Raw genomic sequence first — 15,914 nt, 5'->3', positions numbered from 1 at the left:
AATACAATCAACCAAGCTTCAGTCCTACCTTACTTTGTCTTATTTCATCTTTATGATTCTAAGCCGAATTGAACTTATCCTTCCTATTTAATCAAGAGGAAGAAAGATCAATCGATCTTATTTTAATCATCTTTAATTTATCTTCCTCTTTACCAACCTGCGTAGCATCGCTTGCTCATAGGTTATAAGCCCGAATTGATCCTACTTCAATTCGGCTTATACCACTTCTTCAATCTTCTATCTGCAACGAAGAATCCCTTACTTTTAAGAGAAACTTCTCTCTCTTAAAGAGAAACAAAAAGCTCCTCCGACTTCTTGTTTTCAAAAATTTATACTCGATTTTTACCGGTCGCGTCTACTTCTCTATACGAAATACTAAGAAATCTCGACTTTCTTAACAAAAACAATCATTTTTAAAATATTCAATCAAGTTTTTAAAACTCAAGATGATCAACAAACACAATATCGATCCTCTTAAAGGAGAAGGAAATTATGTTGCCTGGTCTATCCGAATTAAGGCAATTCTTGATCAAGAGAGACTGATCGATACGATTCTATATAATTATATAAAGCTACCTACTATTCAACAAGATCAGATTCCTAATTAACACTAGTCTTATGAAAGGCGATCGCTCTACTACCGAATCAACGATTACCTGATTGTAGAAATACTGCAATTTAGTTAGAAAGAATAAGATCTCGCAGACCTAGAAGATCTACTAGCCCTACTATCTCTGAGATAGGCCAGAATAAGCTAGGTATCCTATCTAATAAATTCAAAACTATTAATTAGATGAATCGAGACGCTCTATTATTAATCAAGCTATTATACAAAGATAGCCTACTCTTTTGGCTAGGAGATACTATATCGGCCTACTAAGTATAGGTTACCTTAGCTACTTAATATCGACCGAAAGGCTTCACCACCGAATTCCTTGTGTTAAAGAGCCTATTTAATAGCTAATTAGGCGATTTCGATAGCATACATGATTATCTTATTAAGATAAGACGCCTGCTAATCGAACTAGCAAGCCTAGGAATCGATTTCCTAAAGTAAATCGTATTCGTATAGGTTCTCAACAATCTCGACTAATCGTACGCACCGATTGTTCAAAATATTATCCAATCTCTTCGTAGAGATTCTGATTCTTATTCAATTGAATCGCTATTCGCTAATCTAATTAACGAATTGCGCGGTTATATTCAATCGAGCAAGTAAATCTTTATAGCTACTAGCTAAAGCAATCGTTAAAGCAATCGTCAAAGTAGTCGTTAAAGCAATTATAAGGCTAATTATAAGCCTAACTATTAGGTAAATCACTAATCAAATCGTTAGGCTAATCAAAATCGTTAAATTAGCAAAAAACCATAGAAAAAACTGTTAAATTCAGGAAAATATTGCACGTATTGTAATATGCGAAGCTATACAGTATTAGATTGCTGGTATCTGTATCCTTCTAGTAGACTAGCTAATTAGAAACCTTGGCTAATCAGGCCTAAATCCTATCAAAACGATCATCAAAAATTTGATAAACAGAAGAAGATGATCATAGTAATACTTAATAAGCAATCTAACGAGGAAGAAATCCACGTTACTAGTTATATGACTGATTACCCCGTAGAAGCTAAAGAAACCTCGGCTAGCAACCTACTACCTACTAGCCTATTAGCTAATAATCTAATTGATCTTGATAGTGATATTTACTATATACCAATTAGTCTAATTAACTATCAATTAGATTATTAGATAAGATCTGATATACCTATAACAGAGGCACAGCTAATCAGGTATAGCCTACCAGTTTATAATCAAAACCTAATGAGAGACCACTCAAATCTGAGTAATAAATCTATAGTGAATATACTAAGAAGTCTCTCACTCTGCGATAAGTTCTCGCATGAAACCGATCAGGTAATTGATCTACCTATCAAAATAAACCAAGAAACTAATTCTGATATCACTATAGAAAGTATATATAATCTAATAAATTCAGATCTTTCTACTACAAAAGTGATTTTTATTATTGATACAGCTACTACTATTTATGCAGTATCTAAATTAGATTTGTTTGATAGTTTATATAAAACTAATAAAACTGTTATGTGGGGAAATGCACAAAGATTATCTATCGATCTTGCTGGAGATATTATCTTCTAGACGAATACTAATCTAGTCTATAAATTGACTAATGTACTCTATATCCCACAATTAGGAATTAATATATTAAGCATATATATACTAAAAAATTCAGTATCTCTATTTAATAGAGAAAAAGCTACTATTTTCGATTAATATCGAAATATTATACTGATTAGGCATAAGCAAGATAATCTATATCGAACTACCCTATATATGATGTATACAAAGCTATATAAGGAAGATTCTGGCTAATCAAAATCAAAATTAAAAGATCTATCTAATATGATTTATCAAGATTAATCTATCTAAAGTACTAGTAATATTACTAGTTTAAAACTTTAGCATAATAGATTAGGCTATATAGGCCTAATACTACTTTAAAGGCTATTAAGCCAGGTAAATATATCTCTATCTAATACAGAAATAAGAGATTATATACAAGATATATGCGAAATATGTATATAGTTAAAATATGATAGGAAGATCAATAAATCTTCTACTTCTGCTACCGAATACGGTATTAGCGAAAGAATATATAGCGATATTAGAGGGCCTATTAGCCCTAAGACCTATAATAGCTATCGCTACTATATCACGTTTCTTGATAAAGTATTAAGATATCTATATATATCTCTACTTCGATTAAAAGACGAAGCTATTAAGAAATTTACCTTATATAAGCAATTAGTTGAAAACCAGCTTAATAAGAAGATTAAAGAGATATTTACCGATAATAGTACTAAATACGTGAATAATAACTTCTATATATTATTAGGAAGATACGGTATTATACACCGAACTACGCCTATCTATATAAAAGAGCTAAATGGCCTAATTGGGCGTATAAACCTGACACTTATGAATAAGGTCAGATGTTTATTAATCTAATTAGGATTAAAAGAAGATATATAGGGAGAAGCCTTATTAGCTGCTACCTATCTATATAATATAACCCTACACAGTGCTCTAGGGTTCAAATCACCCTATAAGATATATCATAAGCGCTTACCTGCTATTAGGTATATAAAGACCTAGGGATCTATTGCCTACTATTATATAAACAAAAACCTGCCTAGTAAGCTATCGCTAAGAAAATCTATAGCTATTATTATTAGCTATAGTGAATAGAAGCACTATAAGCTATATAACCTAAAGTAGAAAAAGATAGTTTAGTTAAGAGACCCTACTATCTTAGAAGGTAGATTCCTGATGAATTAATCTGATCTAGCTAATCAGGAACTAGGAACTAAGAAAAGATCTGCTAAATAAGTAGTAAACCCTATCAAAAAGAAGATTACTAGTAAATCTACTAGTAAATCTACTAGCCTATCTACTAGCAAATCAGCTAGTAAAGAAACTAGCGAATCAGCTAGTAAAGAAACTAGCAAATTAGCTAGTAAGCCTACTAAGCGAAAAGCTAGTAAGGAAGCTGCTATTACAGCGGATCCGTCTTATAAGATAGAGATCCAAATCCTATTATTAAAATCTACTAAAGATAGCGAAGATATATATACTATATTAGATACGCTACTAAGAGATTTTATAAAGACTATTATCAACGATTAGCCTACCGATTATATATTATCGGTAGTAACTAATAAAGAACCCTCTACCTTTAACTAAGCTATGCAATTAGCTAAAAGGAATAAGTAGTATAGGGCCTGTCAGGACGAAAATTATAGCCTGATAGATTAGGCAACCTATAAAATCGTTGATATACCCCCTAGTATAATACCTATTAGGGGCAGATAGGTATTCAAAAAGAAGCCTATAAAGAATGCCTCAGGTATCTAGGCTAATTATATTACAAATACGAATAAAACGATTCGCTATAAGGCTAGATAGGTTATACAAGGATTTAATCAACGATTAGGTGTTGATTTCCTAGAAACCTTCTCTACTACTACTAGAATAGAAACCTAGTATATAATATTAATTATCGCGATAAACAAAAATTAGTATATCAGGTAATACGACGTTAAAAACGCATTCGTATATACCGATATCGATAGTGATATTGTGAGCAGGCGATGCTGCGCAGGTTAGGTAGAGAGGAAGTAAGATTAATTGATCTTCTTCCTTTGATTGAATAGGAAGGATAAAATCAATTCGGCTTAGAATCATAAAGATGAAATGAGACAAAGTAAGGTAGGACTGAAGCTTGGTTGATTGTATTAAATCTTGCTTGTATGTTTTTTAAACATTATTATTATCTTGGTAGAGAAAGCAGGGCATATTTATAATCAACTTGTCTATGATGCATGATGATCTCATGCAGATAGATCTAGATGCATAGTGATCTCATGCAGTAGCTGTTTGATCGGTGGTTGCTTGATTGTACGATGTCATTGACTGTAGTGATGATGTAGATCGTGTCATTGACCGTAGTGATGATGTAGATCGTATACTGTTGTATACGTCTTACTTGATGTCATTGACCGTAGTGATGATGGTATAGCATAAAGCTTATAGAGATTCAGCCATCTTGTATAGGCCTTATGAATCTGGCTTGATATACTGCATGACGGTTTAGGCATCTTGCCCTATATCTCACAGATATATATACTATCTTGCTAACTAGTCTATATAGGCTAGGAGACCCTGCCTATCAAAATAAGTGCTGCTACCTAAAGAAGGCCCTATATAGCCTAAAGTAAGTACCGAGGCTTTAGTCTGAATTCTTTATAAAGGCTATCGCGAACCTCGGATTCGATAGAGTTCCTATCGACGAGGGTATATATATAAATAGCAAAACCTAGGCTATTATTATTATATATGTTAATGATATAATTATTATATACAAAGATCTAGCTTATATTAATAAGCTAGCTACTACGGCTAGGTAGTATATCTAATTAGAAGAGATATGCGAATTAGCTACCTTCCTAGGTAATAATATCAGCCTAAATTATCAAGATTAATCGATAACTATCGATTAAAATGATTATATATTAAAGATCTTGTCAAAATTTGCTACTACTAGTAAATAGCTAAAGAAAACGCCGGGTAAAGCAGGGATCTACCTAAGAAAAAATCAATTAAAAGCTTCAGAGCAAACTATTAATCTCTATTAAAAAGAGATTAGCTTATTACTATATACTAGCCTAAAGACTAGGCCTGATATAGCCTATCTAGTTACCTATTACTTAAGATATATAAGCAATCATAACTAATTATATATCTCTGAATTAAAGAAGATATAGTAATATCTATAATATCGGCTAAATCTAGGCCTATACTACGATTATATAGGGAATGACCTATATATAAAAGGCTACTCTGATGCTGATTAGTTAGGCGATATCGGTAGTAGAAAATCTACTACTAGCTATATATTTAGCCTATCTAGAGATCTAGCTACTAATAATATAGTGAGCTGGAATTCGATACTATAAAGATTAGTAGCTCTATCTACCTACGAGGCCGAATATATAGCTATAAAAGAAGCTATACGAGAAGCTATCTATCTAGCTAATCTCTTTAGCTATCTAAATAATAGATTAAGCCTAGGCTATACGCCTAGTAAACCTACTATCTTAGTAGATAATAAGGTAGCTATTAAGCTAGCCGAAAACCCTGAATTTTATAAAGGACGAAGCATATTAATATATAATATCACTATATTAGAGATCAGGTTAAATAAGAAAGGGTTGATATTCAATACGTCCCCACTAAACTGCAATTAGTAGATTTCCTGACAAAAAACGTTAGAAGAGAAATATTTGAAGACCTGAAGAATCTAGCTAACCTCCGAGAGATCGAGATTTAGGAAGATATATATCTAGCTATCTTATAGTAGTATATATATATATCGATCCTATCTACTCTATACTAATCTCTATACTCTACTACTATCTATACTATAGTATAAAGATTACGGGGGGGTGTAAGATATAGGGCAAGATGCCTAAACCGCTATACAGGATTTATAAGGCCTATACAAGATAGCTAAATCTCTATAAGCTTTATGCTATACTATCATTACTACGGTTAATAACATCAAGTAAGACGTATACAACAGTATACGATCTATATCATCACTATAGTTAATGACATCGTACAATCAAGCAACCACCGATCAAACAGCTACTGTATAAGATCACTATACATCTAGATCTGTCTGCATGAGATTATTATGTATTATCTAGAACGATCATATGCAAGAGACAAGTTGATTATAAATATGCCCTGCTTTCTCTACCAAGATAATAATTATGTTGATAACATACAAGCAAGATTCAATACAATCAACCAAGCTTCAGTCCTACTTTACTTTTCTCTCATCTTTATAATTCTAAGCCGAATTGAACTTATCCTTCCTATTCAATCAAGAGGAAGAAAGATCAATCGATCTTATTTAATCATCTTTAATTTATCTTCCTCTTTACCAACCTGCGCAGCATCGCTTGCTCACAAAAATACTATTATTAGCTATATCGGGATACTCTAGAAGAATAAGATACTCCTAGACTTCGTAGGTAACTATAGTATCTCTAGAGCTACCGCTTACTTTAGTCCCGTCTATTTCTATACCTATTTAGCTTAGTTACGTTAGAGCGTTAGAACCTAAGGAGCTAATATTTTCCTTATTATTCTTATAAGGATCGAGATCAGATAATTTATATATATTAATACAATCTTAGTATACTAAAGTTTTAGCGTCTAATCTTTGTCGCTGATTTAAAACATAAGTCTCGTATATAGTATATATAAAAGGACCACTTACAGATAGAAGATTATAAAGAATTCGATTAATCTCTAATACAGCGCTAGTAGTAGATCGCGTAGAGATATCAACCTCAGAATCAAGTAAGTCAGGACTAGAATCCTCGAATAGTGATAGTAAGAACTAAGGCGCTAACATCTTGTGGAATTCGATACCTTGTAATGACCTTGAAAAGGGGTAAATAAAAGTCCTTAAAAGAATGTTCGTATTAAAAAAATATTATATAATATAGGGGTTTGGGCCCCGGTGAGATCCGGCACCTCGGCGTGGCCTAAAATTAGTCAGAATCTTTTGGGCCACGCTGAACTTTTTTTGGACCACGCTGAGCTGGGTGCCCCCTCCACGTCCCATTTTTGTTGATGTTTTAACCCACTCTCTAAAATCACTATGTTGGAAACGGATGAATTGAATACTGTATTAATCCTAGAGATATTCTCGTTCTCCACCATGGCGGCCCCACGCCATTCCTACTGCCCGGGGCACCCGCTTCATGGATAATTACAACTACTCTCGACTGTGCCGCCCGTGATCCTCACATGCTCGTACTTGACATCTTTACAACTGCCCACTCCGCAGAGGACATAGTAATCCGCGGCTCCCTCGGCTACCCATCCCGTGACGTTCCTATACGTGATATTATGCACCGCGACACCGTTCGTTGGAAGGCCGTTGGGCCCGCCGTTGAGGTAGTCCTGCTCGATATCGATACCCTGGGCCTTGATATTGGACACAAAGATGTTGGTGTAGGTGACGTTGACTACGCTGCCCGTCGCGTTATAGTCTGTTTTGATGCGTAGGCCGTAGGATGAGTTGGTGACGACTGAGTCGGTGAAACTGGGGGCCTATTAGTTAATCGAATTCACTTACTCTTTAGCGGTGCTCGCACTCACAGGATATTGGTGACGTTATTGCCCGGTCCATTTCCTCCCCCGGCAATAGAGAGGCCGTGGCTGCCCGAGCAGTAGAAATTCCGGAAGGTGACGTTGTTGGAGACGGACAAGGCAACGCAGTCATCCTGGTTCCAGACTTGGATGTCTTGCATGAGCAAATTCTCGACATTGCCGACGTCGAAGGCGTCGGTGTTGTGGCCAGCCGAAAGGCCGTTGCTGATGGCATTGGGGGCATCTCCCAGGGAGTTATTGACGATGATCCGCTGGACGGTTGAGTCGTAGACTCCGTCGACATCGATGGCGTGTGTAGGAGTGTTGAGAACATAGAGGTCCGTCACGAGGGATTCGTTCTTAAGGCTAAGTTTCATGAAGATTCCGGGCCTGCAAGAAGCGTTCGGTTAATCATCTCGGACACATTCGACCGGTCCCTTGGGAGTGGATGTATTACTTTGGGCCACCACCGTTGTTTCCAAGACCGTCCCAGTAGAGGGGGCCACCTCCGTCGAAGAAGCTCCCCAGGGCGCCCTTGATTACCACATTGTTCCCCGAAATTTGAACCATTTTGTACCCTGATCGCGGCGTATACTCGAAGCTGGTGTTTCCTATGAAGGTCACAGTAGCACCGACTTGGAGGCTAGTCAAAGACAAACCTTTAGCGCTGGGGACGGCGATATTGTCTAGGGTGAGATGTGGACATAATGATTGGGCAGCGGCAATTTGGGACCAGGCCGTGCAGTGGCAGTCTGGCGCACTCGTAGTGGTGGCGGTTGTTGTTGCTGCAGTAGTAGTCGTGGGAGCACTTGTCGTACTGGCTATTGGAAACCGGTTAATTCAATGATCCCATATGATCTGAGGGTTGTGTATACCTGTTGTCGAGGGCAATGTCGCCGTCGCCGTCACGGAAAACGACCTCGACGAGACAGTAGTTGTCGTGGTCGAGGTCGTTATGGAGATGCAGGCGCACGCACTCTCAACTCTGGATGCGGATCCATCACAGTTTGCCGCGAATGCTGGAATACTGTGTCCGGGAGAGTAGGTTGCACAGAATATTTCGGCCGGGCTGCCTTCTCTGACGAAAGCCCTCAAACAGGTATCATTGGAACACTCTCGGCGCTGGACGTTTCCACGGGCAAGTGACGCGCCGAGGAGCGCCAGGAAGGAGAAAGAAACACGCATGGCAGACGCTGGTGGTCTTTAGGGACCATGGAATGTTCCCCCGGGGTGCTTCGTCGAGGATCAGCTCAGCAGGTCTCCGTTTTCAGGTTCACCATTAGCTATATGATAGTCGACATCTCTTTCTCCGCATCCAGCAACTACTCCTAAGGTCGAGTCCAGCGAATGGTGACCAGGACACTCTGTCGGAATAATTTTCTCCACCTCTAATGGCCTCTTTCATGTCCGTGACATTGGATATAGATTAACTGACTGCGTGCGGGGAGAATGGGGCAGTTGAAAAGGCTAGCTTAGACTTAATTGAGTTCTGTGGCCCTCTCATCGCATTCGACGACATCACGTTGTCGTGTGCTTTTCAGAGTAATGCACAACTCCTAGAGCATGTAATTATTATCATCCATGTAGTTTCTCTCGTGGGTAACTCCGGTATCATTATTCGTATCTATTTTACTCACTGTAGTGGGTTTCCGCCATGGTGGAAGTTTCTTGGGCTAATTATTTGATTTTTATAGCGCGAGAAAGAATCTCTGGAGGGAATAGATTCCTCGCGCGGGGTATCCTTTGTAAAGAGGAACGCTTATTGGCGGGAAAATTGCCCATATTTTGTTTTAGTTTAAACGCTACGGGAAAGCTGCGTGGCGCTCACCAGATTCGGTTGCAGCTAACGTGGGCCAGAACAAAGTGGCATCTCCGGCGAAATAAAAATTGAAGTGCACTGGGCTGAAGGCGCACACACAATGGCGGCAGGGGCAGGAAAGACAGCAAATTGGGGCAGCCATGAGAGAGGAATGAGAGGTATGGAGGTGGAAAAAGGGCGAAGAGGCCGAAGAGCGAGTCAATGCGATGAAGATACGTGACACGCAATTCACAGCTTCGCCATTTTACAACGTGCAAATGTAATACTGTAGGAACAGACGTCGTGGGAAGTCCCTGCCATGCCCATTTTATATGAAAGATCCAATTCCCAATTTTTTCTAGCTGAGGAATTTACATCGGGGCACCGTAGCCTAATGGCCACCGCCGTCATCCTGCTTCTGCTCTGGGTCCAGCTTAATCATCGTGTCAATACGCATGATGGCAATGCTCAGATGGTGGACCCACCAGCGAGGCCTCTCGAAGCCTCACCCACAAACACCCAAGGGACCACCGAGTTCTCAGTCGAGAATTTCCAGCCTAGGGTAGCCAATATCCCAACGCGAGTCGCAAAAAAAAAACCGACGACAGAGTGAGAACAACATTCACGAGGAAAGCACTGGTAGAGTCACCACCCGGGAGGTGTGGAAGCTCATCGACGAGCTAGAGGACCTCATCCGCGGCCAAACCACGCTCATCGAGTCGACCAAAGCTGAGCTGCATGAGGTCAAACAAGAACAGAATGTCCTCCAAGAACAGAACCAAAAGCTCCATGAAAAAGTCAAAGCTCCGCGAGCACAACTCGACAGTCCGCCACCGGCGCCCTCGGCCCGGTCGTCTGCCGCCGTAGCAGCCAGTATGGATAACATGCACCCTCAGCCGCGCTACCAACACCTAGATAAAGACTAGAATTGTGTCCGAATTGGCACCAAGCACTGCCCCATCGACTCTATCGACGTGGAAGGCAACGGGAACCAGTTTTATCGATACCTGCCTATCCCTGCAGCGAACGCCTACAGGGTAAGCAGATGGGCGGGTTGATGTAGCGCAAAGATGCTTCGGAAAATGGACAGTTTTTCATTAGGCTGGCGATGAATATAGCAAATCATAGTATTTAGGTACCTCTAGAACTTTATTATTATACTATAATTATATTATAGCTAGATAGCTTAACTTCCCTGTATTCTTAAATACATCTTATCTTCTTTCTACGATTCCTATAGCGTCGTAAATCAGGTATTAAAGTTAGGGCTTTTATACCTATTTTCAGTATACGCGTGGCTCTGCTCTCTTCCACCACATTGAAGTCATGATGGAAAATCTGGGTGCTACAGCACACTCCATAACGCCGAGAAAAAATCTAGCAATACATTACCAACAGTAGTTCACCAAGTTGAAGCTGTTTGTCCATCAATCTTTGAGCCAGGAAGGCATGTTAGCCACCAGCGAGGACCGAGGACCGTTAGCATAGCAACTCCCCATACAATCACTGTGCACGCGAGATACCTGCCGATAGGCAGTCTCTGGGCCAACCACGCAGCGGGCAGTACTTATGTATGTCAGCAACAATTGAAGATCCCGTTCATAGAGAAGAAATTGTAATACACACCTCCTGTCACTCACCCCCAGTAGAAGATAAGTGTAGCAGTTGAATATCGCTGCAAATCAAGAATCGGCAGTGGGTTGGGACCAGGCGTGTATCCCTGCGCATTAGAGAGATCTAGATCCTCGATAATGCCAAACTGAGACGCGCCGTTGAGAATTACCTTTTCAAAATGCTGAAGCATAAATGCAATGATTAGGACCGGCATTAGGAAGAAATCTATCTTCCGGAGAACGTAGCAGCCACCCCCATCTGGAGTATGGATTAGATAGACTGCATATCTTCCGGGTGTCTCCATTTATCAAATGCATTCTCCGGTTCTTGAAAATAACCCACACTGGCAATTTAGAATGAGGTGTAGGAACATATAATCAAATGGCTGATTTCCTAGAGCTTTATATACACAATAACAGCGACACCTCCTGGCCTCTTTGCTTGCATATAGCCCCACGGGGCAGTTCATACACATGGGGTGCGGGGCTAGGAAACGGGCCATGTTTCTTGGCTCGCACGACAACCATTATTGGATAATGTAGGGTCTCCGGAAAGGAGGGGAGGCAGTCAATATAATTAGAAGGATGCAGGGCGAATAGCGCGGTCATGGGAAAAGTCCAGGAAAACAGTTCAAAAATACATAAATAAATAACGTATTTCAACACATTATTTCCCGAAAAGTATCCCGCGCACAATGACATTAGACAGAGAGATCTCGAGCATGCTTCCTGCCCCTGACAATCCAGCCAGAGAATCTTTTCTTGTAGGATTAGGAACTCCCATAAGCTTGAAAATTCTGCTTCTTACCAAAAGACAGACCCCGACGGGATGGCAAAGGACCCTCAGTTGTCACGGGTGCAGATATGATCTAACGAGGGCTCTGGTCGGGAACAGATCTACAACCCTGAGGCGCTGCAGCGGGGATCGCCCAGGCTCGGGTGGAAGACGCGGCGGTGGGAGATGCTCCAGTGGGGGTGACAGCGGTGCTCGTAGGCGCTGCACTTCTGCCATTGTAGAGGGCTGGGCCTGGAATCACATAAGTGCGAAGGTTGTTGAAGATATCGACCAGAATGCCGGGATCGGTTGGCTTGTAAAATTGGGTCGCAGGAATGCCTTTGGGAGTAGCAGTGCCACCCCCTGTCACCTTCAGGTTGATACATTGTGGATAAGCTTGTGCACCATTGTCTCTCATCGCGTTATGCAATGCGATGATCTCATGACGAAGGACGTAATTGCCTGGTGCGATGTCGGAGGGGATGTTGACCGTCCAGGTATTGTTGGCAGCCATAAGCTCATCACTGGCCCACCTTCCGGGGGACTTCTTGTTGTCGAGAAGACCAGCCTCTTCAACTTTGAAGAACTCAAGCTTCGTCTTGTTCACAGAAGCGCAGCTCCCATTGCAGCTCGCAAGATAGCTAATGACCTACGATGTGTTAGGGTTCTGATTGGATTCAACCACTTCTGCCTCGGTTATTGCCGGATTCCTCTGATCACTTACCGGACCACGGTGATCTTCAAACCATCTGCTCCAGTGCAGCGTCACCTTGCCACCAGCAGCAACCTCCCCAGCGAGAGCACCAGGCTTAGCGTCCTGATGGCAGATAATGTTCGACTGATTGTAATCAAAAGTTTGAACATAGGCGTCCTGAGTATCCGCAGTTGACCACGCAATGAGTTCAGGGACATTTGGTTGACCGGGGTATTTATCGACTAGGAATCCACCATAGGACCTGCCATCAATGTCGATACGATCGATGTGGCCATGAGCTACGGCCAGACCAACTGTGCCTATAATAAGGCATGCAACTTTAGAAAGAGACATTGTTAAGTAAAGAGTGAACAGTGCAAACGAAGAAAAACTTCAGTCAATGAAGTAAAGGAAAACAATAAGAAGAAGAATTGGATAATGAGAGAACGTGTTCAACAGGGTGAGGAAAGCAAAAGAAGACTTTGATGGGAAAAGAGAAGGGCTTTTATGTGTCCACAGTTGACCAGGCTTGTATCCTAAATTCTAACATTGTAAATACGACCACGCCCTAACGCACTCAAAACATGCGATGTGTATGGCACATTGGCAATTGTTTCACCTCAAACTTAGATTGAAATCCTAATAGCCGTGGTGCATCAGCCATGGTTTCGGCTTAAGCCCAAGCTCGACAGAAGCGGTTCACTTAAAAAATAAATTCAAGAGTCCGATGGAAGCGCTAGTATTCATTGTTCCATGTTCGGATTATATCTCGAAGAAATACCAACAGAGTCCCTATTTCTCATAGGCGCTTACAATGGCTCCTTGTTATAATTCAGAGGAAGGTAGCTTGATTTTTTCTGAACAGAAAACTTAGGGATTTATATGCAGGACTGATTTCCAATTAGTCTAAGTAATTCCGCAGAAGATAGGAATTTATTCCGATACAGAGCTTCTTATCACAACACTTCTTATTTGTGCATTTCTCATGCTCGAGATGAGAGAAGTAATTCTTATGATCCAACCTACTAAGTCACGACTCAGTACATGATCAACACTCAATGTATGTGAAGGGTTAAAGCAAGACCTGATTCAATCTAGCTAGGCCACAAACTGTTTACCAAAAGCTTGCAGAAAACATGAGGATCCACGGCGAAGTGCGGTGTAAACAGACTGAAGGTCACGTGTCCGTACGTGATCTATCGGGCACTGGGCCGCTACAATGTGGACTATCCTAAAACTGTATTTATTGGTTAACATACTATTCTAGAAGTATCCACGATAAGCGCGTCTTGGTTCCTTATTAATGTGCATAATATATTAGATCTTTAACATAATGACCTCATTATCTAGTCCCTGACGATCAGGAGAAAGAACCAGGATCTAAGGTTTCATATTAATTTACTAGGCTGCCATCTCCTTCTAAGCGATCTCACAGAGACATGGTTGTACGTAGTAAGAGCATCAGTGACCTATTTACTGCCGAAAAATTAATCATGAAGTCATGATTAAGGCTGCATTCAGCATGAGAAGAAGCATATCTTAGTTAACATATGATAGACAGCCAAGGCAAAGATCCATCTGCGTCTCTAAATAAATGCAACGTACTTAGCTGCCTTTGACTATACAACTCATTTCCCTCAGTCTAGTTACATGATGAAACCGTTAGGGATTAGATCATCAAAGATCATATCATTGATCATATTGCTAATCCCCACAGTTAATGCACCGAACCCTTGCTGATGAAGAGGGGTTAAGAGGATCGCGCATACAGTGTAACTGGTTATCCTCCCGAGATTCAGTTTATGTACATTGGATTTATTACGTTTCAGAACCTATTCGTTATTGTTTCTTTGCCTGATCGATAGGCCTTCTACCCTGATATGTAAATCCCTAATAGGAACGGATATCACGAAACACAGTAAAGGAACTAACTCATAGAAGTTCAAATGATAGTAGTAGTAATCAAGTTTATTGTCCTTACCGAGCCCTGTGTGATATGATAGACAGCGGATCGTGAGCATGAGCTCCCCAGTTTCTAAATATATCTTTGACTGTTCGGATTCTTTTCCTCGCCCCATACCGCCTATCTGCGCGGGACATTTGGGCAGTATACGTTACAGAGTACAGCGACGTCTCGTAAGTTTGGACACCCTTTATTGACCCACCTTTACACCGTATTCACCGCCTACTTCTGGAATGCGCTTCTGCCGCGCTTTTCTTCCCCTAGAGAGGTTTTTAGCCACGTCATCGTGTTCCATGACCTACCCCAATCCCAAAGGGGGATAAGTAGCTTAGTTGAGGCATGAACTTACCATCCGCTCCCGTTTATATCTGAGCTTGATAATCAAATTCAGGCTGTTCATTGGCTTAAAAGCGTTCTTGCAAGTACCCTGGATGGCGGGGGCCAGGCCAACGCCCACTTGCCTCCTAGGAGGTAATACCCGCTTTTTAGGGGCCTCTGAAACTAGACAATTCTCCATGGAAAGGCTCCGTGGTGGTAAGATTGTCCCAGTGCTGAGAATTGAGAATCGAACTCCCGACCCACTAGCCGTAGAACTTTCTCTAGGGAAAATTTCTAGCGCCAGGGGCTGCCTCGCGGCGCCCCTAAGACCACTGCGTTTGACTCTATCTGCTGCAGATATATTGTTTACCCCAAGCGGAGTAAGTGGACTTTGAGCGGGATATAAAATGCGTCCGACGGCCTAGCAGTTACCTAATATTAGTAAAACATACCACGGTTAACTACCACATGACTTCGCCTAATGGGCGTCACGCCTTATACCCTTCATTTGCCAATCTCTTAGTTTTAGTCGAGGATGCGATAACTGCTTTAACGACTTTCACCTCAGGCTTCTAAGGTTTTCTATCCCTCCGCTTGCCCGTGTGTTCTCTAGGTTACCCACCTAGCATGAGTGACAGGCTACCAAAACTGGAGCCAACTGCTTTGATGAGAGCGCGCCGTTGTTCACTCTACCGTGCACAATATAACAAGAAATGCGATACCGCCTCACCGCCGATGCCACACGAGCGTAGATCGCTATCGCTTTGGCCTCGTCCATGGAGATATCCGTTGAGTCTAGCATGTCTAGTGTGAAGACAGGGCTAAGATCGATGCTCCTTCCCGGTTAAGGCAATCATAGAGTGTATTCGTATAGGGGCCATGCAGTACGGAATCGAAATGATGTGTGAACTGACCAGTAGCTGACTGTCTGAAAATGTCTTTTCTGTGTTCTACCACGTTAACACGTGCCCACCGTAACGACGATGCTCGGAGCTGGACTTCCGCC

The 15,914-nt window shown here is 41.0% G+C and overlaps 3 protein-coding genes across 3 annotated transcripts; all 3 read right to left on the bottom strand.

The window, feature by feature from the left end:
* Window positions 1–7,354: 7,354 nt before the first annotated feature.
* On the bottom strand, window positions 7,355–8,317 carry N7458_011266 (glycoside hydrolase family 28 protein; the record flags this gene model as incomplete). Its single annotated transcript, XM_056914648.1, has 3 exons — window positions 7,355–7,700; window positions 7,757–8,137; window positions 8,205–8,317. 3 exons carry the CDS (start codon window positions 8,315–8,317, stop codon window positions 7,355–7,357), a joined length of 840 nt encoding a protein of 279 aa, XP_056759402.1.
* A 2,864-nt stretch (window positions 8,318–11,181) lies between these two features.
* On the bottom strand, window positions 11,182–11,373 carry N7458_011265 (uncharacterized protein; the record flags this gene model as incomplete). Its single annotated transcript, XM_056914647.1, has 1 exon — window positions 11,182–11,373. One exon carries the CDS (start codon window positions 11,371–11,373, stop codon window positions 11,182–11,184), a length of 192 nt encoding a protein of 63 aa, XP_056759401.1.
* A 654-nt stretch (window positions 11,374–12,027) lies between these two features.
* N7458_011264 (AA9 family lytic polysaccharide monooxygenase) lies at window positions 12,028–12,981 on the bottom strand (the record flags this gene model as incomplete). Its single annotated transcript, XM_056914646.1, has 2 exons — window positions 12,028–12,582; window positions 12,658–12,981. The coding sequence occupies 2 exons, from the start codon at window positions 12,979–12,981 to the stop codon at window positions 12,028–12,030; spliced, it is 879 nt and encodes a 292-aa protein (XP_056759400.1).
* Window positions 12,982–15,914: the final 2,933 nt, after the last annotated feature.

The sequence above is a fragment of the Penicillium daleae genome (genome assembly GCF_028827525.1).
Source record: "Penicillium daleae strain IBT 16125 chromosome Unknown utg000009l_segment0_segment0, whole genome shotgun sequence".
In the NCBI taxonomy this organism is placed as follows: Eukaryota; Fungi; Ascomycota; class Eurotiomycetes; order Eurotiales; family Aspergillaceae; genus Penicillium; species Penicillium daleae.
Note: the sequence above shows the minus strand (reverse complement) of the source record. Positions and strands in the feature narration are given on the sequence as shown.